Below are 23,795 nucleotides of genomic sequence, written 5' to 3'. Positions count from 1 at the left end.
GTAAGACAAAGGTGGGAAAAGTAACTGGACGATAGTGATATACCCAGAGAAGGTCTGTGCTAGCAGTAATTTTGAGTGCACTGAAGGATCATTTCTCAAGATATATGAAAGAGGGGATGGTAGCAAAGATAAGAAAAAAATTCTCATTCTTCATTATTTAAAAAAAGGTGACAGAGAATATCAGTTACTACTGACTCACATTCCTACTTTATCATTTATATAACATTTTTATGAGAATAATCAATACATAAATCTAGGACATCATCCAAACAAACACATGTAAGAATCATCCAAGTTTTCTTGAAAGATGAAACAACTCTGCTTCTGTTCAATGAACCTCTGATTGTTACTATCAAGCAATGCATAAAGTAGGAACATGTAGTCACTAAAGGTGTTTGTCCCTGACAAGGAGAAAATCCAACAGAGAGTACAAGATGAAGAGGAACTGATTCCTTATAGAAGGGGAGGTCCTCCAGTCCTACCCTTTGTGGATGACACAACCAAGTCCTGAACACCCTCACAAGATCCACTATCAATCAACTAGGTAACTAGGTGGCACAGTGGCTATGGTGTGGAGTTGTAATGTGGAAGACATGAGTTCAAATCCGGCACCGGACACTTAGAATAAATCACTTCACCTCAATCTGCCTCAGTTTCCTCATTTGTAATGTAAAAGTAATAATAGCATCGAACTCCCAGAGTTGTCATGAGGATAAAATGAGATAAGATTTGTAAAGTGCTTTGAAAACTTTAAAGTGCTATATAAATACTAGTTATTTATTATAATTATTATTATTATTGTTACTATTAATAATGATCAAAAGAATTTGACTTAATCCTCTGCACAGGAGAAGCCAAGTGGATGAAGAGTGAATGTTGTCCACCCTGTGATATGCAGTTGGATGGATAGCTCATAGAACCAGTCACTCAGTATACACATACACATATTTTATATAGGTACTGCAAAAGCATAATGGGCTGGGCTCAGAATGGGAACAGGCAGAGAGAAGTAGGATGGACTGCCTTTGGGAAATTGCATAATTTAAAAAAAATGACTTCAGGTTGCTCCCTTTAAACACCCATATTTTGTCTGACTGAGAGTCATAGAAAACTAGAGATACCACAGATCTGAGGTTGAGGGCCGTCCAGACGCATTGGAGATTTGCACAGTGGAGATGAACAGGTAGTAACACATCACAGAAAAATAATTATGATGTAAAGTTTGTCATCAGAGAAATGTATGATTGGAAAACAAATGGGCCAAGTCATTGTTGTAATGAGAGCGAGGGATAACATACAGAGAGCCCATGTTTCCACTGGTAAACATGCAGTGCCAAGACAATGAGGAAGGCCTCTGGTATTTTGGTGAATTTATGGGAGGACTTGGATGAGATTGGTATGAGATGCGCAGACATGGATGCACTGTAATCTGTGTTAGAGAGAATGCCCACATGGATGAGTTCAGAGAGCCACTGGAGTGACTGACATCCATATCATTCCCTAAGGTTTGAAGGTACCTTCTCCACAATTCTGCAAGGTAGGTAGTAAAATTATTATCCCCATTTTTTACAGATGAGGAAACTGGGAGCTTCTGAGAGGCTATGATTTATCTCTGGGCATACAGGTGGAAAGTGTCTAAGAAAAGAATGAAAACTAGGTTTTCAGACTTCTAAGTTTATCACTCTTGCTTATTTCTTGTCTTATTATCCTATCTATTTATTGGCTTATTCAATTCACTCATTTATTTTACTGTGTATTCTCTACTAACAGATGATAAGTCAAAATCAAATCACTGTAGAATTGAACTGGTCCAACCAGGACAGATACTATCATCTCCCTTATTTTGAGTACTATGTCTCTCAGTGGCGGCCTAAAACAATTCATTTTTTTAGCTGTCAACTCACACTGGTGACTCTGATTGATCTTAAGTTCCATTAAACCTTCCCTCTCCCCCAATCTTTTTTTTTTACACAAACTTCTGTCTAGTTGCAGCTCCCTGCCTTTACTTCGAAAGCTGATTTTTTTGAACCCCACGGTAGGACTGTACATTTATTTCCTGTAAATATCATCTTAAATGACTCACCCCAATAACCTAGCCTTTTTGTCGCCTGACTTTTTCATCTAAAATGTTAGTTTTATTTTTCTGCTTTAAAGTGGCTGCAATTTGGTAAGCATGACATCTAAGCTATCTCTGCCTCTAATAACAATTTTCAACTGCACAGGGTCAAGGGCACCTTCCTGTGACTCTAGAAACTTCACTCCAAGAGATCAACCCACTAATGACTAAGCTTTTGGTCCAGTCATTCAGAGGATTCTCAATCTACCCAATCGTACTATCATTTAACTCACATCTTTCCATTGTGCCCATGAAGACAGCACGAAAGACTCTGCAATCGTAAGCTCTGAGCTTCTACAGAAATGTGCAGCCATGCCCTAATAAAACACTAAGCACAGGTCCTAAAGTACTGCTATTACCAATAAAAGTTTTGAAAAGCTTTTGCCTTTCCCCAGTCCCAGATAAGAGCGCCATGCTGGGATTGCCTGCTCATTCTGTTTCCTCCCCTAGTCCCCCTTTTTCTTTATCTGTGATACCTGTGACCCCTACCTTCTCTCCCCTACCAACCCCCCCAAGCTCGTTTCTATTAATTGTTAATAGAAATAACTCTCTGATTCCCTGCTAGGAAACTTTGAGGTCTGTAGGGAGGTGTAGCTAACTAGAAAAGGGAGGCATGGGACAGCAGCGTGCTCTTGCTAACTCTCTCCAAGAAATCTCTGCAAGTGAAGAAGGGGAAACCAAAAGGGGAAACCTGTGCGCACACACACACACACACACACACACGCACACACGTATGCATGTATATATATATGTATATACACATGCACACACATACATATATGTATATGTACACGTATATATACATACGTGTGTGTGTGTGTGTGTGTGTGTGTGTGTGCGGTGACCAGGGGGAGGAAGCTAGATGTTCACCAGATTGGGGCAACACTTTTTGCCTGAGGTTGTTTTCCAGCTGAAAAAGTTATAGCATGGAGGAAACTAGATGGCACTGTGTATAGAGTGCAGGACCTGGAGTCCGGAAGACCTGGGCTCAAATCGTGCTTCAGACACTAGTGCTGTGACCCTACACAAGTCCCTTAGCCTTTCCCAGCCTCAGTTTCCTTGGCTGTAAAGGAGATAATCACAGCACCAACCTCACAGGATTGCTGTGAAGATCAAATTGGTTAACACATGTAAAGTTCTTTGCAAACCATAGTTAGATTTCTTCTTTCTCCTCCTTTTTCCTCCTCTTTCTCTTTCTTCCTCTCTTCCTGCTTCTAGTTGATTGGTTTGTTATTGTCCTTCGGTTCTCAAAGAGGACCAAAATGACATCATTATATTGGAGTCAAGGTACAGTGTGTCTGACTGCGGCTGATCAGACCGACACAAGCTCAGAAGGCTCTGCCACAGGTCAGGCACAGATAATACTTCTACTACAGCTTGGTGCTACAGAGGAACTATAGGGCTGGAGAGCTGAGTTTAGACGATGCTGGAGGACCTGGCTGCTGAAACTGTGTCTGTCAAGCAGATGAATCTGGTATGTTCCAGAAAAAGCTGGAAGAGCATCAGTAAATGGTCTTCTGTCATTTCTGACCTGGCTGCTTTCCTGGACTTCATGATCTCCAGAAACTCATCATTTTGAAAGATGAAATAACTCTGAAACTCACATGTCCTCAGCTCCCCTTTCCCTTGGGGACCCTCCCTCCTTCTGATTGGAGAGGGTGGAGAGTAGACAGGAGAGAACTTCTCACTGACACTCTACCATTTCCTTTAGGGCCACTATCAGACCCAAGAGGACTAGTCATGATCCAATATAGATGAAACAGCTACACTCTTAAAAACTGGTACAAAATATCACTTGTGATCTACTAAGAGCCCAAGTCATTTCTTTTTTTTTTTTTTGGGTTGGGCAATTAGGGTTAAGTGACTTGCCCAGGGTCACACACCTAGTAAGTGTTATGTGTCTGAGGCTGGATTTGAACTCAGATCCTCCTGAATCTAGGGCTAGTGCTCTATCCAGTGAGCCACCTAGCTGCCCCAAGCCCAAGTCATTTCAAATATCTTGTTGTCTCTTAAATGGTGTTTAACAACTGTGCTGATGACCAAGTACTTTACATAAGTGTTTGGGGTGAGATGTCATGGAGTCAGAGGGCTGAGGCAGAAGAGGGGTTATTGCTACTGGGTTTAGCAATCCCTTATATCTCTGTTGTTGTTGTTTAATCAGGTCTGACTCTATGTGATCCCAGGACTTTATCCATGTGGTTTTCTTGCCAAAGATACTGCAGTGGTTTGTTGTTTCCTTCTCTAGTGTGTCCCCATTTTATAAATGAAGAACTGGGATAAATAGGGGTCAAGTGACTTGCCCAGGGTCACATAGCTAGTAAATGTCTGGAGGCTGGATTTGAACTCATATCTTCCTAACTCCAAGCATGGTGCTCTATCCACTACACCATCTAGTTGCCTTTACTGGTGAACCTTCAGTCAGACCCATAATATCGTTTTATACCTAGGCATGGGGACCTTATTTGTGCACAGGAAGCTGCGAGAGAAGAGAGAAAAGGGAGGCAGGGTAAGTAAAGTCAGTATACGAAAGTGGAAGGGAATTGCTAAGAGGATGAAGGTCCTAATGAGGATAGAATGGAAAAGAAAAATGGAATTCCAGCCAGAGGCCTCAATGTGGATGAATACATGTGTGGTCTGTTTCTCCTTCAGGCAGATCATCAGGAGGTATGAATAATCACCACTGATGTTCTTTTCTCCTGGGGCAGGACATTAAGCTTGCCACAATTCTATTATGCTTTTATAATAATATATCATCTCAGAACACTTTTCAACCTGAAACCTCAAGCTTTACAAATGTGCTATTAATTATTTCACCTGGGAAAACTGAGGTAGGAGCCCTAGAGACATGGGATAGCTCCTCTGGCAGCCTGATCACTACCTCTATCTTCTATGCACTGGGTGGGAGTGAGGAGCTTGCTGTGGTCAACTGAGCCTGAGGGATTCCTGCACCTGTCAAAGGGAGTCAAAATGTTTCGGAAGAACCTCTCTGAAGGGATCTTCCCTGCCAATCCATCTGAGTTAATGGCTGGGAATGAGGCAATTAGCTTTGGGTAGAGGATTCTTTCAGGGAATTATCCCAGGTAGCAGGAGTAGCACCCACCACTACATTACCACAGTCACCGTGCCCAGATAAAGAGAACTCTTCAAAGATTAAGAAAATGGGCAGTTTACCTGAAATCTCCAAAGCCCTCCGATGTCATCAGTCCTTTCAAAGCAGACTGGCTTTAGACCTTCTTCCAGGCAACATTTGATAGAGATGAGCCCGCTCACACCTGCCCCAATCACGGCAATTCTCTTCTTGGTCATTTTCTCTGCAGAGATCCTCTGGGGAAATGGAATTCCACCTGTCAGAGAAAATGGGAGAGGAGGAATCATTGGTCCCATCAGAGAACCAGAGAATCTTGGACTCACTTGGCAGATCAACAACATGTTAAAGTGAGAAGAGGTCTGTCCAGAACACTCCCTACTTACCCCGTGTACAAATTCCTTCCACAATAGCTCTCACAGCCTGCTCAGCAGATGGTCAGAGTTGACTCAGGAAGACCAGATGCTGGGCTTTCCCTTTTTACCCACTATCAGATACTGAGGACGGCCGAAGATTGGAGAGGCCTTCTTCAGTCTATAGCAGTGAGAGGAGCTGGACTGTAGGGACATGGGGCCAGAAAGCCCCTGAACTCACCTCCTTTCTAGATCTGTCATTTTCTGGTCTGTAGGCTGTGCTGTCCTCCTCTGGCACTCACTGGTGGTGACAAGGAAGGACACAGCCCTGCTGCCAACGCCAGAAAAAAGCTGGGGAGGAGCTGCTCTGTCCCACCTCCTAATTGATGCCTCCTACTTCTTCAGTTCAGGCTAGGGAGAAAATGATTGCTGCCAGACGGGGAAAAAAAAAATCTCAAACAGTGAAAACCAATTTTTTGGTTTGGTTTTAGACTGGATCTATAATTGCCTTGGTATAAGGAATATCTGATGAAGAAACTGTCTCCGTATCTGCTCTGAAATGTACAGTCTAGAGCAGGGGAACCTGTGGCCTTAAGGCCACATGTGGCCTTCTAAATCCTTAAGTGTGGCCTGGACTGAAACCAAATTTTACAGGACAAATCCTAAGTCCACATGCCACACTGCCAAGTTGGTGAGGGGTAGAAAGTGGGAGGGATTTTCAAGCATAAGGCACAGCATGAACAAAGGCAAAGAACGAAGGAAAGTGCTGCATATCAGGGGACAGGCTGGATCATGGTGTACATGAGATGGAGTGCAAGGAAAGGCTTGGAAGGTTTTAGAGAGCCTTGAGTGTCTGGACAGCCTTGAATTCATTCAGTAAGCAGGCATCAGAGGGCATTGAGCTGACCAGATCTGCTTGGAAGGGAAATGAGCTTGGTGTGAAGGACGGATGTGGGGCTAGACCAGGAAGCCTAGTTAGGAGGCTGCTATAGTAATTCAGGACAGTGATGATGAGGACTGATACTAGGGTGGTAGCAGTGAGTGCCAAAGGGGGGAAAGTTCTAGATACATTGCAGATGTTGAATCTTGGGAGAATCCTACCCCAACCTAGCACCTCTAAATTTTTCAGTGAACACTCAAAAGGGCCCTCTCCCAGGGTGGTCTTAAGCAAAAGTCTGAAGAATGGAAAAGCCATTAAAGTATAAATATAGAATTGGAAGGGACCTTAGAGACCATCTAGATGGACCCCCTTATTTTACAAACAAAGTTCACAGAGAGTAAGGGTAAGGGAATTGTCTAATGTCACCTAGACAGTAAGCAGCAGAACTGTAATTTGAACCCAGGACCTCTGCCTCCAAATTCTGCACAACTTTGACTAGACCATATTTCTTCCTTAGCTTTGCCTTTCTGTATCCTTTGCTCTCTCTGCCTCCTGCCCTCTCCTTTGCCTTTTAGGCACCCAATATCCTTGTAGTATCCCCTCCTTCCTCTCTTATGTATCTTCCCTCAAGAAAAAAATTAAAATTATTTTTCACACCTTACTGTGGCAAGTTTGATAGCTGCTCTAGAAGGATATGCATTTTACCCTTTTTTTTCTAATTATGGGAAGAAAAGCTTAGTCTATTTAAGGGGATTTCAGGTATTAGCTGGTAAGCAGGGAAGTGGCAAGGGAGCCTTCTTGGGGCCTTTGAAATTATACTACTTAGGCAATAGATAGTTAAGGAAATCACTTAAGCCTCTCAGCTGTTTCCTCATCTGTAAAATGAAAGGGTTGGATTAGATCAGGGTTTCTCAAACTGTAAGAGTGGGGATGGTGGATGAATACCAAAATCAGCTTTGTTGTTTCGGTTGGTAGTGCCTAATGTAGGTGTTCTCCAATCAATACCTAGAAGAGATATCGATAGAAATGATAGATTTCCATGCTATGATACATAAGATTGAAAAGTTAGCTGCTTTGTTGTCTAGAATCCACAAATGAATTTGTCCAAAAACGTATGTAAACTAGATTTACAGCCAAGCGTAGGGCATTTTGTATAACGTTATCCCCGTGGAAATCTGGGGTTCCTTTATGACACACAATTACGGAATTACAGAATTTAGCTGCTGGAAGAAATTACATCAGTCAGTCATCTAGCCCAACCCATACCCAAGAAAAGATCCCCTATGCCATACTCAGCAAGAGATCATCCAATATTGGTTTAGAGATCTCTCCCAAGGCAACCCATCCCAGTTATAAATAACCTCCCTTAGCTACACACACACACACACACACACACACACACACACACACACACACACACACACACACACACACGTCTAAATTTGCCTCCTTGAGACTTGTAGCCATTGCTCCCGCCTCTACTTCCTGAGCCTCCTCTTTTTAAGATAAACATCTAGAGTTCTCTCAATTGATCCTTAACCGGTTCGGCCAATCAGTTGACTGTCAGTCTCGCTCGGCAGGCTGCCTGTTAAATAATTTGGGTCCTTGTGTAACAATGTTAGATTCAAAAGAGTGTGTGTATGTGTGTTTGTATAGAAAGCTTTGAAGGACTACAAAACTTTTCTTTTTTTGGTGAGGCAATTGGGGTTAAGTGACTTGCCCAGAGTCACACAGCTAGTGAGTGTTATGTGTCTGAGGCCAGATTTGAACCCAGGTCCTCCTGACTCCAAGGCCAGAGCTCTATCCACTGCACCACCTAGCTGTCTTGCAAAACTTTTAAAATACAGCATCTCATTTGATTTTTACAACAATGTCGTGACATAAATACTGTGGTTATTCATAGCTGCGAGCACTCAGGCTCAGATTTTTGCCAAGATCATACTGATCTAGGGAGGATCAGAAGTGTCACTCAAAATCAGAACCTCCTAATTGTAGGCCTAGTACTCTATCTGCTAGGCCATGTTGCCTCTCATATTGAAAGATTATCCAAAGAGAGGCTAAATTCTATCGTTTCTGCCTCTCACAATGTGTCTCCACTCACATAACCACCATCTGAGGTCAGGCCTTCATCACCTCTCCTCACTTAGATTATTGTCATCATTTTTTTTTAATTGGGCTCCCTGCCTCAAGCCTCTCCCCATTCCAGTAACCACCAAAGTGATTTTCCCAAAGAACAGGTTTGACCACATCACCTTCAACTCAACAAATGCCAGGGGCTCTTCATTGCCTCTAGGTTCGATATGGACTCCTCTGTTTGGCCTTTAAAGTGGTCTACACCTGGCCCCTTCCAGTCTTTACTGTTACCCTTATATATGTCCATGCCCTCTGTGGTCTGGCCACATAGACCTTACTGTTCCTTATATACAATCCTCCATCTGTTGTCTCTGTTTCTTAGCCCTGGCCGCCCCCCATGTCTGGAATGCTCTCCTGACTCCTGTCTCCTAGAATCTCTGGCTTCCTCCAAGACTCAGCTGAGAAGACACTTTTCACAGGAGGCCTTTGCTAGTCCACCCAGGTGCTAATGCCCTCCCCTCTAAATTTACCCTGGAGCTACTTCATATGGATCTTGGATGTACTTATATGTGGATATGTTGTTGTCCCCATTAGAATAGCAAATTCCTTCACAGTAGGGTAGGCAGACCTATTTTCCATTTTTCTTTGTAGTCCCAGTACTTAGAACATTATTATTGTTGTTGTCCAGTAGTGCCTGACTCTATGTGACCCACAGACAAAGTCCATGGGGTTTTCTTGGCAAAGATACTGGAGTGGTTTGCCATGTCCTTCTCCAATGTACTCCCATTTTACAGATAAGGAACTGAGGCAAACAGGAGTTAAGGGACTTGCCCAGGGTCACACAGCTAGTAAGCATCTGGAGACTGGATTTGAACTCAGATCTTCCCGACTCCAGGTCTGGTGCTCTATCCACTGTACTATCTAGCTGCCCCAATAGTAAGTCCTTAATAGGTGCTTTCTGATAAATCAATTGAGCACCAGCCTTGGAGCTAGGAAGGTCTGAGACCAAGTCCTCTCAGGGACAAATCACTCAGTGAGCCCAATACTTAAAATTACAGATGGATCTGTGGAGGAGTTTCCAATCAAGAGTTTCTCACAAATTAAAAGGCAAATCATAACTCATCTCTCCCCTCAACCCACAAAAGAACCCCAAACTTTCTTCAGTGACCTAAGACTTCACTGATAGAGGGACTTCACTGTGACTGATGGTCTTTGAGAGTTATTGTCACCCCAAAATTCAGCATGTCTCATTTGTTCTGGCTGTTGATAATCAACCGGTTCTGGGATGACATAGTCAGTCACAGGGCCCTGCTAGAAGCTTTTCCATCTTGGAGGAACATAAGCTCAGCCAGGATAACATTTGGAAGCCAGAGTCATCTCTATTGTAACACTAGGGATTTAGATATACATTCTTTTGTACCTCTGCCCATTATGGATAATTATAATAGTTGGGAGATGAAAGAGACATGTCCACATGTTCTAGTACTAAATATCCAATATGGCAGAATCACATTTGTGGCCATTGCTTTCCTCATTTCTTCTAATGGTTGGGAAGTACATTTTGGGTATGTTACCAAATTTAAAAAAAAAAAAACAAACTAGTTCCATATTCTGACAAAATTGCAAAGACATTTACAAATAAAACTCTTGATTTTTAAAAAATTTAGTGTGTTAAACTGAAGTCTGTCAAAATTCTGGCTTACACCATTTCCTCTTCATTGTCCAAGCCAAAACGTTCCACCTCACAAGGTGAGCTATTGCATCTGCTTGTTCCCAACAACCAAAATCCTTATTGATCAGAAACAATGACGTTTTTCTCATCAAGTAAAACTATTGTTAGATTAGGTATGAATTTAATTTGTCTGAGATATTGTCCAAAAATTTGAAAAATTAAGCTTATTATTATTTGGTAAGATGTGCTTTAAGTAACTATTTTTAAAGATCTGACTGTAGCTGTTTGTTTCCAAAGTGTTGCTGGTGAAGCAAAGTGAAGGGTCCAGCCCCTGCCTTAAGTATGGAAATACCTGGGCTAAAGGATTCCCCAGTGCCCTTTCAATTTTAACATTTTGGGATTGATCAGGTTTGATCTCAGTATCCAAGGCTGCATATCTGAAATCTGACTGCCTTTCCTCGTCCTCATCTCTCTCACTTCCTTTTCTTCTGTGTCTTGCCCTCTTTTCCTCCTCCCCTTTTCTTTCCTTTGCTTATTATGCCTTTGGCCTGCCAATGGTACCCACAGGGCATTGCTGAACCCCTCTTCAGGTCCTGTGGGTTAAAGCTTACACTTACCCCTCCTCTGCAGTCTCTTGGTACCTTTCTAAATTCAGTTTACCAGCTAAGTTTCAGCTGAATTCAGTAAACTGGATTCAGTTTACCAACCACCACAGCCCTGAATGCCCTTTGGCTCCAAATAACCTTTACTCAGCATCACCTGATTATCTCCCTGGAGAAATAGCATGCACTCAAAGGTTATGTTATTCAGTAACCTATGAAAAAGGTGTTTGCTCTGCAAATACCTCCAATTTACATAAATCAAATTTAATCCAACGATCATTTATGAAGAACTTACAATATGCAAGGCGCCATGCTAGGGATACCAAGGGGAAAAAAAACCCAGCCTCTGTCTTGTGAGAACTTATATTCTGTATTGTATCTGACGGATACAACATGTGAACAAATCACTATGTGTGTGGTTATTTGAGGAGCTCTAACAACTAGGGGCATCAGGAGGGGCTTCATAAAAGAGCCACACAAGCAGACGAAGAAAGCCACAGATTCTGTGCAGTGGAGGTAAACAGTAGGAAGTGCCCCTTTCCATGCCCAGGGGAGCATTTGAGCAAAGGGCCCAGAGGAAGCGAATGGAAGGTCAGGTTTGGGGAACAGAAAGCTGGAATAGATGTGGTGTCAAAGGCAGTACTGTGAAACAGGGCTACGAAGGGAAGCTGAAGGGCTGTAAATGCCAAAAGGAAGAACACAGGAAGGTAGGAGTGCCTGGGATTCGTCCAGCCAAGGGATCTGGGACCATTAGTGAATGCTGGCATTGTCAAGGGACCTAGTAAGGATCATCTGATTGTTTGATCAGAAGCAGCAAGGCACCCAGGGAGGAAGGCGGACCAAACCACCACCATTTCCCATCAGGCCCCAATAGAGAATCCTGCTTATCAAAGATTTGGGCCTCGCAGTGTCCATCAGGCTACTGGCCCTGACTCTAGTCTGCTCTTACTGCTATAGTTCAGGGTAGCAACCTCTGAGGAGACACAGTTCAAGCTAGTAGTCTCTCTGTCAGTGCTGGAAAAGAAAATTCTCACCCACAAAGTCCTTCATCTTCATTGCCAAAGAAGTCAACATGTGTTTTTATCAATTTATGTCACACCTCAATCAATCAATTAATCAAAAAGCATTTATTAAGCATTTACTATGTCTCAGACATGCATTTATTAAGCACTTACTATGTATCAGACTATGCATTTATTAAGCACTTACTGTGTATCAGACCATGCTATGCTAAGTGCTGGGAATACAAAGACAAAGCTTGAAAGGGTCCCTGCCCTGAGGAAGCTGGCATTTTAGTGGGTGAGGCACCTTACATATGCCAGCTGTCCTAAAAGTCTTTTAACTTTAGTATGCTTAAAGTTACTCTGAGACTTTTGGAATGCTCTGTCTAGACACATTTACTAAAGAAGACATCTTTCTTTTCCTTCTAGTCAAACAGGATTACTTGCTCTCTGGACTGCTGGCCTTTATCTCTGTCCAGCTGCTACACCTTGATAACTACTGGGCCTTTTCATCTACCTTGAGATGAGACCCTCCTCTATATTGACTCACCCAAGAATAATGTGAGCTCCTTAAGAACAGTGATTGTTTTAGTGTGTGTGATGATGATGATGATGATGGCTAACATTTATATAGCATTTACTATGTGTCAGGTTGTAAGGAGGGTGAATTTTGTTATTCTTTTCTAGATAATAGTTCCTACTAGTTCCCAGGATCCATGACCAAAACAGTCTATTAGTTCCCAGGATTTCACATTGTAAACAATTTCTACTGGGACTGCACAGTGAGATATAACAATGAGAAAATGTAAACATTTGAGCTTAGTTGTAAATACCTACTTCACCTGAGCTGTGCTAAGTTGTCACGATATTGCTAAAGTTAATGTAAACCTGTGAGGCTATTGCTGGCAACTTGCCTCCTTTGAGGCAATATATCAAGTGAGCACTGATCAGTAAGTGGGGAATACATAAGGGAATGTGACAGAGTAATGCTGTGCTTGCCTCAACTGGCCCCCATTGAGACTTAGGGGATGTGGGAGGAGTTGGTGCTCCCATTATCAGCAACCCCATTGAGAAGAATAGAATAAATTATTTAACCCTCATCATGTCTCCATTCTTGTACTTCTGGCTGCCCAGATCAAGAGTGAACCTGCTAGAAGTGCCCCCCCCCCCATAACTGGCATGGGCTGTGGCTCCTGCTTTACATAGGTACTATGCTAAACACTTTACACCAGGCAGGAAGGTGCTATTATTATGCTCATTTTACAGATGAGGAAACTGAGGTAAATAGAGGTTAAATGACTTGTCCAGGGTCACACAGCTAGTACTGGAGGCTGGATCTGAACTCATATCTTCCTGATTCCAGGCCCAGGAATCTATTCACTATAGTGTTTTGAATGTAGCAAGTATTTAATATTTTTTTTTAAATCTCTTTCATTCATTTATACAATTTAGGGCTATGAGGGACCTTGAGAAATAAATTAGTCCAACTATCTCCCTTGTCAATGATGAAAATGAAGCCTGAGAGTGACTAGTAGCAGAGCTGGGATTGGAACCCAGGTGGTGTGATGCCAAACCAGGACTTCTTATACTCTGCCATGTTGTTCCCCACACAAGGTTGAGATCAGGTGTTTATCTCATGCTCCCATCCTTCACCTGCTCTTCCACCCCATACTCTTTCACCTTTTTTATCCCTCTGCCTCTTCTAGCTTCTCTCCTTCCTTAATTCACTTCTGTTCTTAGTGTCAGCAATTTACTGACAACCTTGTCCCAGAAAATGGGGCTAATTAAGCACAAAAGGCCACCAGGTGATCTCTTTATGAGGGACCCATAAGCACTTAGAGTGAACTAAAAAGGGAAAAGAGTAAAGATCAAGCCCAGAGTAACCTTTTACCAGGTTCACCGAGTCAAGCAGATCCGAGGAAGAGCCCAGCTCCTGATGAGATGAGCAGGAAGAAGATGAGGCTAAAGGATGGCCAGGTGTTAGAAGTTATGGGAGATGTTGTTAAAGAGGCTCCATAGAGTAAAGAGAGTGGAGGGCATCAGGAAGAGGCCAGGTCTGATGGGGCCCAAGCTATGTCAGGATCCAAGCTTTATTGGCTAAACTCCCCTGGACCAGAGACTCCAAGAGAGTAGCCCTGAATCTCCTTTCACTCCTGGAGTTCCTTCATGGGAACTTAAAAGCTTTTTTCTCTCACTAGGAGGGTAAAGTTTGTTTTGCTTTCTTTCTTTTTTTAAATGTTTGCTTTATCTATGGTGGGTTTTTCCGTCGTTAAATCATTTTTCCATTGTGTCCAACTCTTTGTGACCCTATTTGGGGCTTTCTTGGCAAAGATACTGGATGGTTTGCCATTTCCTTCTCCAGCTCATTTTACAAATGAGGAAACTGAGGCAAACAAGTTTAAGTGACTTGCCCAGGGTCACATGGCTAGTGTCTGAGACTGGATTTGAACTCATGAAAATGAGTCTTTCTGGTTCCAAGCCCAGTGCTCTATCCACTGCACTACCTAGCTGTATCTACAGTGGTAACTATTGGCAATTGCTATGCTAGTCTGGGTTCATTTCTCAGCTCTACCACTAGTGGGTTCTGGTTCAGTCCCTTACTAGTCATTTACTAGCTACTGGGCAAAGATGTGCCTGTAGTCAAGCTAGAATTATGAAGGACAAACCGAGAAGCTACTAGAATGAATGGAAAACACACCCTGTGTCACCTGGGATAAACACTAGACTTTTTGTTTGCTTTGGGTGTCAGTTTTCCCATCTGCTGTGTAGGGATAATATTACTCATGCTACCTATGTCATAGAGTTCCGAGTTGTGAGGATCAAATAAATCTCCAACACACAATCTTAATTCTAGTCAGACAGATTTCCTCCACGTTTCTTGCCCTTCTTCCTGATTCCACACTTTTGCTCATGTGGACAAGCCTTTATGAGGATTAACTCAACCCAAATAGATATGGAAAGTCACTTCATTAATACTCTGAAAACAGTATACAAATGAGTTTTCAATTAATAGTCTATCCCTTTAATGACCAGGCAATTCCATCATTATTAATTAGCTCTCCACAAAGAATCCTAACTATCCAAATAGATATGAGAAACACTTCATTAATATTTTGAAAACAGGGCAACCCCTGAAGGTGATGAATTAATTACTTTTGATTTGCTGAAAGCCTATAAAATAGGGGCTAGCTATCCCGCTTTTTCTTACTTTGTATCCCTAATTTCGCCATTCCCAATTTGCCTGGTAATCAGGCTGTCAGTGACTATTTTAGCCACAGTACTAATAACCAAGGCCCCCAGCAATGTTCAGCTGGGCTTTCTCTTCATGACACACAAATCTCATTAAGTAGATGATTAAAGTTAGAACACTAAGCCACATTCTCGAGACCTTTTCCTACATGGGAAAAGCTTCACACAGTGTGAGACTTGGTTTTACTCAAGCCTCTTCCTTTCCAAGACAGAAAACACAAAACCAAGGAATGGAATGGAATGGGTTTTTTTTTTCCTATTAAGACAAAACCAATGAAACTCAGAAATGGATCACTTGGCCCTTTCTCTTCTTATCTCCTCCCAGTTCAAAATGCTTACACCTCTTAATGGCAAGCATCTTAGACCTGCGGTTGGGTTCCACACATTCAAGCCTTAGTGCAATCTTTTTTTGTGATCTTTGCCTTTTTCGAGGAAATTGGTTTTGTTTGACCACCATAGCTACTTTGCTTCCTATTGTATGGCCTTTTCCCCTGCATGTAGAGGGAATCCTTGCCTTTCTTGTACTGCATCACTTTGTGAGGCTTGTGTTTGCTACACTTTTTGCAGAAAGTTCTGCAGGGATGTTCAACAAAGGGCAGTGCTCCTTCTAACTGGGGTTCTCTGATGTCCAGGTCACTGGGATCCCTTGGCTAAGCGCTCATAGGCAAGTGCTAAAGAAGACCACCAGCTTTGAAGGATGGCAGTGGAAGGTGTCCTTTTCCTTTTTAAAAAAAGAGATATCAACAATTTTTTCTCTCTCTTCCCTGCGTCTCCATTCCACCCTTCCTCCCCAGTGGGTGAAAAGAAAAACAAGGCTCCTACAAAGATATCCACAGTCAAGAAAAACAAATTTCCACATTGTCTTTGCCTGAAAATGTGTAACATATGTCATATTCTCTATTGTGAGTCCTCTCTGTGAAGAGGTGGGTAGCATGCTTCATCGTCAATCCTAGATACAAATTCTAAAGAGATTCAATTTTTAGACCTTTTCATTTCTCTTCTTTTCAGTCACCATAGGTAAAAAAAATCTCTCCAGAACTGTACTTATAAACTGCTAATTCTCTGACTCTTTATAGAGTTCTTTTTATTTTTATAAAATAACAATTGAGACAATTCACATATATAAACTTTCTGTCTTCCCCACTGATTCCACACAGATCAAGTTAATATACTCCTACTCTCCCTGACTTCACAGGGAGAAGCACCCTTTAGAAAGACAGTTGCAATTGTAGCTACAAATTACCCTCTGCACAACATTCCATTTGGCTCTCAGTAACTATAGTCTTTGTGTGAGAGACTAAAAGAACATTTCCTCTCAGCCAAAAATTTTCAGTCCCTAAGAATCATTTGAGGGCATATCAAATTCATATTAATTATAAAATACAAATCATGTAACTTAGATACATTGTTACTTCTAATAAATGTTATATACATCACTTCCCTTCCTATAGTCTACGTTTCAACCAAACTAGCCTTCCTTTACCTCATAACTGATACTTTATCTTCTATCTCCATGCCTTTGCATTGGTTTCCAGGCCTGGAAAGTATTTCTTCCACACCTCTGCTTTGTAGAATCCTTTGCTTCCTTCAACATTCATTTTAAATGTCACTCTTTACATGGAAACTTTCTTCTAAGTCCCCTGACCCAAATCCCCTTATCTTGTATATATTTACACATACACAAATCTCCTCTGCTAGAATATAAGATTCTGGAGCAGAAGGGCTGTTTCATTTCTGTTTTTGTATCCAGAGAACTTATCACAGTACCTGGCACATAGCAGATTTTAATAAATGCTTACTAATTGATCGAAAGGTCTCTCATTTCAGGCAATGGTCATCTCACTGTGAAGAATCCCACAGGTTAGTGTCTCCTCTTTATATCTGAGTTTGACATCACTGCTTAAATGAGCTTTGGGCTAGCTGAATATATTTAATTCCACTGGAACAGAGATCCTTGTGAAAAAATGCTGATCCCTGTGATCTCATGACCCAGACCTTAGTGAAGGCTGAGATGGGGGTTGGGTGCACAGGGATTAGCCAGAAGGGCTTTTGGTCTTTGGAAGGGAATGAGTCTAGGAATTAGATGGAATATACTCAAAGTCTGTGTTTTGTAAGAGTAATTAATGTTCCTGCTTTTATCTCTAATCTGTAACCTGAGCTCTCCCTACCCTTAGAATTGTTACCATGGAAACTTGAGGCACCGGAAATGTTTGGCCACTCGTGGGCAGACATTTCCCTGAATTTCCTAAATGCCCTTGAATTTGACCTTGGCAGGCTGGTAGAGCGGACCCAAGGGTGGCTGAGAAATCCAAATGGTCAGGTTGAGAGACAAAGAAAGAGGGAAAAAATATTGCTTGGCATCCCTGTATGCCAGTATGGAGCAGGATGTGTGGGGCATAGAGGAATGGAGGTGTTCATGACTGTAAATTGATGACCAGGAATGAGCCAAAGCTGAGCTAGATGAGCAGAAATGATCTGGGAGAAGTAGAGGCAGCAGCCAGTAGATCCTGAGCCTCTGTGAGAAGCACCAGCCCAGTTTGTAAAAGCCTACCCTTTAATTCTCCTTTCAGTCCCTACTGTGAGAAAGCTGCTTTGTCCATTTGCCAATTAGTCACTTCCTTGTTATCCAGGGAGAAGCACAGGAAAGAGAAATACTTGTTTTGTCCCTTTGCATTTTCCTCCCATTGAAACCATCTTACTCTCATTTCTTTGCCATTTAACCTGTTATGAAAGAAGCCAGATGATTATCATGAGTCTCTTGGTCTAAAATGTAAAGAATGGCATGGAGGAAGGAGAGGCTAGAACCCAACACGGAGGTGGGGAAAGGAGACTGGTTTATTTATTGTTTCTCAAACAAGTTGACTGGATAGGGTCTGCATCCAATTAGAGACAGTTATGTAATTTATTAGTGTTGTACCAAACGTTAATCACATCCCATATTTGTTTCCTTTTCTTTTTTTTAATAAACCTTTAAGAAAAAGATAAGCCCAAAAGCTACTAGTTGGTGGGAAGCAACTCTTTTAGCCTGAGGGTAAGCATGTTGGGGCTGCTGGTCCCATCTCACTAAGACCTAGGGGAGGTGGGGTGATTATGGCTGCGAATTCTGTTGAAATTGTAGTAGGTTAGTTGTCCTTATTTTGGCACTAGAGGACTCCTGCCCTCACTCATACACATAGCTAGTCTGATAAAATGCTTTATAAAATAATACCCTTAGGGAAGGTGAATAAATGAGACACAAAACTAAGAGTTAATGAATGGATTGGGGCAATGAACTGGGTGATCTGATTGAAAAAGCGAATGATAGAAAAGAGACATAGACCTGGGAATTACTCATGAAGGAGTAGAGCTAAGGAGTGATTGGCATCCAGTACCTAAGATCCTGACAGAGAGAAACAGGAAATCTGATTGATATCCAGAGCAAGTCCTAGTATCGAATGGGCCATATTTCAAATGCCACATATGTCAAAGGCTGATGTAAGACTGGTGGGGAAAACTTGGAAAGCGTGGAGGAGCTAGCATTTAAAGTGAGTGTTATGACAAATAAAAATTCAACTAGCAAAAGGGACAGAGAGGTCATTCCAAGCTTGGGGGACAGCAGTAGTAAAGGCACAGAATTGGAAATGTCACCGTGTTTTCGGGTGGCAAAGAATAGCCAATTTTCACTGAATCACTGAGTTTAAGGAGATAGATTTCTGAATGGATGAATGGCATGGTAAAATTGCTGCATAAGGAAGATTAGCCTGGAAACATTCTGTTGATGGAGGGATTCAAGGGGGGGGTGGGAAAGGAGGAAGAATTGCAATAGTCCACACAGATAATAATGATAGCATGTGTGAGAGTGGTGAGACGTGAAAGGAGAACATGTATGGTCAGGTAGGATGTTGCAGATGTTGGAATAACAGGATTTGGTAATTCATTGCATATTCAAGGTGAGAGAAAGGGAAGAGTTGTAAAAGGTTTTGAAGAAGGGATATTAGGTAATAATGACACCACTGACAGAAACAGTGGAGTCAAAAGGAAGAATGAGTCTAGTACAGGAGTGAATAAGGTCAGTTAGGAATAGGATGTATTTAGATGTCAATTGGACATCTAGGCAGAGATGTCTTATGGGTGACTGGAGATGAATATTTGGAGTCCAGAAGAGCTTAGGACTGTAGATATAGCTTCAGAGAGTCACCTGCCTAGAGACTGAGGCTTCAGGAGCAAATCAGATGGTCAAGGTTAGTTTGTCAGTCAGCAAGAATTTATTAAGTACTTATTGTGTCTAAGCACTGTGCTGAGTGCTGGGGCTACAAAGAAAGGCAAAAAACCCAGCCCCCGCTCTAGAGAAACTCACATTCCAGTGGAGGAGCCACCATACAAATATTTATGTGCATACAAGATAGAGACACAGAGGGATTCCAAAAGACTGAGTACAGTTTTAAGCTCTTAAATAGTTTTAAACTATTAAAGTTTGAGACTGCACTAAGACTTTTGAGAAACCCTGAATATAAAACATCTATGAAGTGTATTTACTGTGTGCCAAGCAGAGTGCTAAGTGCTAGGAATACAAATAGAAGCCTAAAAAATTACAATTCCTATCTTCAAGGACTTTATATTCTACTGGGGGAACACAAACATATAAAAAAGGGAGTTAGGAAGCGTGAGGAGGGGGAAATTAAAAAATTCTGGTGGCATACGTGTGGGGATTAAAATTGTCCAACCTACAATAAAAGAGACTGAGGCGGAGCTCTGAGCCAATGGAACTTTATTAAAGGGTCTGTGGTCCCTTCCAATGAAATGGATCCCAGATCTTCCCCATGATATGTGATCCCTCCTTCTTTCACTACCTTGTTTTTATAAGTTTGATAGCAAAATACACAATCTCATTAGTTGATCTTGCTCTTGAGGGCCAAAAATGGCATATTAGCAGGGGTGTCACAGGTTGGGTGAGTCATGGGGTATCTCCATTGACTAAGTGGTCATAAGATGGTCATAAGATGATCACCAGTTTGTATTGGACAAGAGAGAATGGTCTGGAGGCACAAAAATAATTTGGGGGACTTTCCAATGTCCACCCATGCTGGGTTTTGACATGGAATTTGAGTAAAACAGGATGGAGATATCTTTGACAGCATTCTAGTGGTTGTGCAAGTGAGCCTCATAACTTGGTAAACAAGTAGTGAATATTACATTAAAGTTTGAGGCCCACTATAAGAACTTATCTATCCCTATATGATTTATGCAGAATATCAAACTGATAAATACTGATTGGAATAGAACAGTGGTCCTGTTGTGGTCTAGGGTGCTGGAAACCCCAAAATGCAAGGTTACAGGGCACAGAAAGGCCTGGAAAGAATTTGACCACTCAAGCCTTCCAGTCAAAGTAACGAGTTTATTTTGTGATACCAATACAAGCGGGCCAGGCTTCCAGTGAGTCTGTGCAATTGCGGGGGGTGGGAGTGGGGGGAGAAGATTGATACTTTTATAGGGAAAAAAACTATGGGAAGATTTGGATGGGATCTAGGAGCGACAAGTAGCTTGAGGTAATCCAGAGGTAACAGAGAGGGGGTCTGGATTGGCTTAAGGAGTCGGAAGTAGCCTGGGGTGGCCTGCAGGTAAAGGAGAATAGAGGGTTGGGGGCCACAATGAAAGGACAGTTGAAAGGATTATTGACTGGGATGGGCCAGATGTCTAGGATGAATCTGTGGGGAAGTTCAGGGGCTTTTCCTTTTTGGGGTCCAGCGTGAATCCCATCCCCATCATTCCAAATGAATTATTTCTCACATTCGAGAAAAGAAGTAAGCATAGGTGGCATGGGTGCTTCCTTAAGTGGTAGTTCTGGGCAGGAATTGGAGGAGGAGGGTCTCAAGAATAGAGGAGGCATCTTAATTGTGAAAAGGAAAAGTCCAGGGAAGCATAAGCAGAAATATGGGAGAAGTGAGCACAGATAACCTGGATAATTCCCTTAAATAGTGGTTTTGTTATATACAGTGTAAGTAGAAAGCAATTTCAGAGGGAAGGCATGAACAGGGGGTACGAGCTAGGAGCTAGGAGCTAGGAAAGGTCTTCTTCACAAGGAGGAATTTGAGGTGCGGGGACAGTCAGTGTGAAGACAGAGAGATAGGGGACAGTGTCATGTTCCATAAACTGCCAATAGGCCAACATAGCTAGATCATAGATTACATGATGTGTGAGAAGACTGCAGAGGTAGGAAAGGGCCAGGTTATGACAAGCTTTACATGCCAGAGGGATTTCTGTTAAGTCTTGCAGATAAGAAGGATCCACTGAAGCCCTTGAGAAGAGGTTGCTTGTCAGATCGATGCTTTAGAAAAGTCACCATGTACTACATCACACCTCTCATATTGGCCAACATGACAAAATAGGAAAATGATAAGTGTTGGAGAAGATGTAGGAAAACTGGAACACTAATGCATTGCTGGTGGAGTTGTGAACTGATCCAACCATTTTGGAGAGCAATTTGGAACTATGCCCAAAGGGCTACAAAAATGTGCCCTTTGATCCAGCAATAGCACTTCTAGGGCTGTATCCCCAAAATGGAAAAGGACCCCCATGTACAAAAACATTTATAACAGCCCTTTCTGTGGTGGCAAAGAATTAGAAATTGAGGGGATGCCCATCAATTGGGGAATAACTGAACAAGCTGTGGTATATGAATGTAATGGAACACTATTGTGCTATAAGAAATGACGAGCAAGCAGACTTCAGAAAAACCTGGAAAGACTTGTATGGACTGATGCTGAGTGAAGTGAGCAGAACCAGGAGCACTTTCTACACAGTAACGGCCACATTGTGCAATAATTAACTTTGATAGATTTAGCCCTTGTCAGCAATGCAAGGATCTAAGACAAATCTTAAAAGTCTCATGATGGAAAATGCTATCCACATTTAGAGAAAGAACTATGGAGTCTGAATGCAGATCGAAGCATATTATTTGCTCTTTTTTTCCTTCTGTTTTGTTTTGTTTCTTCTTTCTTGTGGTTCCTCCTACTGTTTATAATTCTTCTTTACAACATGACTAATATATAAATACGTTTAATAGGAATGTATATGTAGAGCCTATATCAGATTGCACGTCATCTTGTGGAGGGAGGGGGAGAAAATTTAAAACTCAAAAGTTTATGGAAGTGATTGTTGAAAACTAAAAGTGAATTAATTAATAAGAAAAAAAGTCACCATGGCAGCTGGGTGAAGGATGGATTGGAATGGGGAGAGATTAAGCAGAGGTGTGCTGCCAGCAAATACAAAGGCCTTATCAAGGTAACTAGAAAGGAGATGTGGATGGACCTGCCAGTTACAGGCCAGATTGACAGACAGCCAAATGCTTGTGAGGCTGTGGAGAAAACTTAAACCTATACAATAATTCTGGCTGCCCTTGCCATGGGCAAAGCATAGAGCTGACGCCTAGCACTCTGGGTGGGTGCCACCCCTCCCCAGGGACTAGGGGTGGAGCCAAAGTCACCCCAAGGACTTGCAGTGGAGGGCAGCCAGAAACTTCATGTGTTATTAACTTCACTTGTGCCCTGTAAACAGAGAGTTGTAACACTGGTTGATGCTGGTGCTGAGTGCACCCTGATCTGTGGGAACCTCAGCCCATTCCAGGGTCCCAACAACTATCTCAAGGGGGAGGAGGACCACTGAAGTAAAACAAGTGGGGCTGATTATGCAAATAGGGAGGCTCCTTCCCAGCCAGTATTTGTTTTTTATCTCCCCAATGCCAGAATACATCTTGAGGATTTCCATATATAGGGTTTGACACTACAGAGGCTGATAGGTGAATTCAGGCTTCAGGGTAGAGTGGTAAAAACAGTTTTCCAAGGCGAAGCCAAATGGGAACTGGTTTCTCCATTGGCTCCAAGGTGGATAGTCACAACCTGGTAATCTCACCTCCCTGATGAACACGAGGAGATAGGAGAGCAAAAGCAGGAATAGTATAGAATGAGTAAACTGCAGCCTGTAGTGCCTTTAACAGCCATGCATGGCCGGTCCACAAGCCAGGTGGGTCATGAGGATGACCGTAGATTACAGTTTAACAAAGTAATAGCCTCTGTTTGTGTTGCTCTACCAAACATTACAGACATCTTGAAGTACCTAGCAAACCACTTAGGTACATATCATGTAGTTCTTGACTTGACTAATGCCCTTTTTCAGCACACCCTAGGCCCAGAAGCCCAGGACCAATTTGCCTTCACATGAGAGGGTCAGAAGTCCTGCCTTGGGGCTATATACATAGCCCAACCATCTGCCATGGTATAGGAGGCTGGGAGCTCAGCTTATTCCACTCCATGAAGACATCCAAAGGACCCATTCCATTAATGACATGATATTAACTCATGAGATGATTTCTCTCTTGCAGGACTTACTGCATGCCTTGACAGAACATCTTCAAGAAGGGAGATGGGTGGTGAATCTGGCCCAAATCCAAGGACCTGGCACATCTGTAAAGTTCTTCAGGGTAGTATGGTTGGGTAACACAAGAGTGGTGCCAGCAGCTGTCATAAATAAAATGCAAGTCTACCCCTTATTTACCACAGTTAAAGGAAGTCCAGGCATTTTGAGGACTTTTAGGGTCTTGGAGAATATTTATACCTCACTTGGCTCAATGATTGCCACTTCTGTTCAGGCTAAGCAAGAAAGGTGCCAGGTGGAAATGGGGAAAGGTATAACAACAAGCTTTGGAAAAGGCTGAGATGTTGGTGCAATAAATGAAAACTTTGGGGGTTATACACAAAGAAGCCTCTTCAATCTAGATGTCACAGTCACT

At 42.3% G+C, this 23,795-nt stretch overlaps 1 protein-coding gene, 1 long non-coding RNA gene and 1 pseudogene across 8 annotated transcripts in view; 1 reads left to right on the top strand and 2 right to left on the bottom strand.

Annotated features, from left to right (window-relative positions):
• The window catches only part of FMO5 (flavin containing dimethylaniline monoxygenase 5), a 70,937-nt gene that overhangs the window by 25,902 nt on the left and 21,240 nt on the right, over positions 1 to 23,795 (bottom strand). For 2 of the 7 annotated variants that reach the window (XM_021003461.2, XM_021003503.2), the window contains exon 2: positions 5,288 to 5,460. In XM_021003461.2, the coding sequence (XP_020859120.1) occupies positions 5,288 to 5,422 (135 nt within the window). In that variant the 5' untranslated portion in view covers positions 5,423 to 5,460. The other 5 variants (XM_021003480.2, XM_021003516.2, XM_021003512.2 and 2 more) reach the window with 5 other exon arrangements.
• On the top strand, positions 1,463 to 23,552 carry LOC144457512 (uncharacterized). Its single transcript, XR_013486863.1, has 2 exons — positions 1,463 to 1,537; positions 23,388 to 23,552. It is a non-coding gene; the product is annotated as an uncharacterized LOC144457512 (long non-coding RNA).
• LOC110216586 (large ribosomal subunit protein eL42-like) lies at positions 15,291 to 16,546 on the bottom strand (annotated as a pseudogene).

The sequence above is a fragment of the Phascolarctos cinereus genome, unplaced genomic scaffold (assembly GCF_003287225.1).
Source record: "Phascolarctos cinereus isolate Bilbo 61053 unplaced genomic scaffold, phaCin_HiC Scaffold_5;HRSCAF=322, whole genome shotgun sequence".
Classification (NCBI taxonomy): domain Eukaryota; kingdom Metazoa; phylum Chordata; class Mammalia; order Diprotodontia; family Phascolarctidae; genus Phascolarctos; species Phascolarctos cinereus.
The sequence above is the reverse complement of the archived record's forward strand: the minus strand, read 5'-3'. Positions and strand labels throughout refer to the sequence as shown.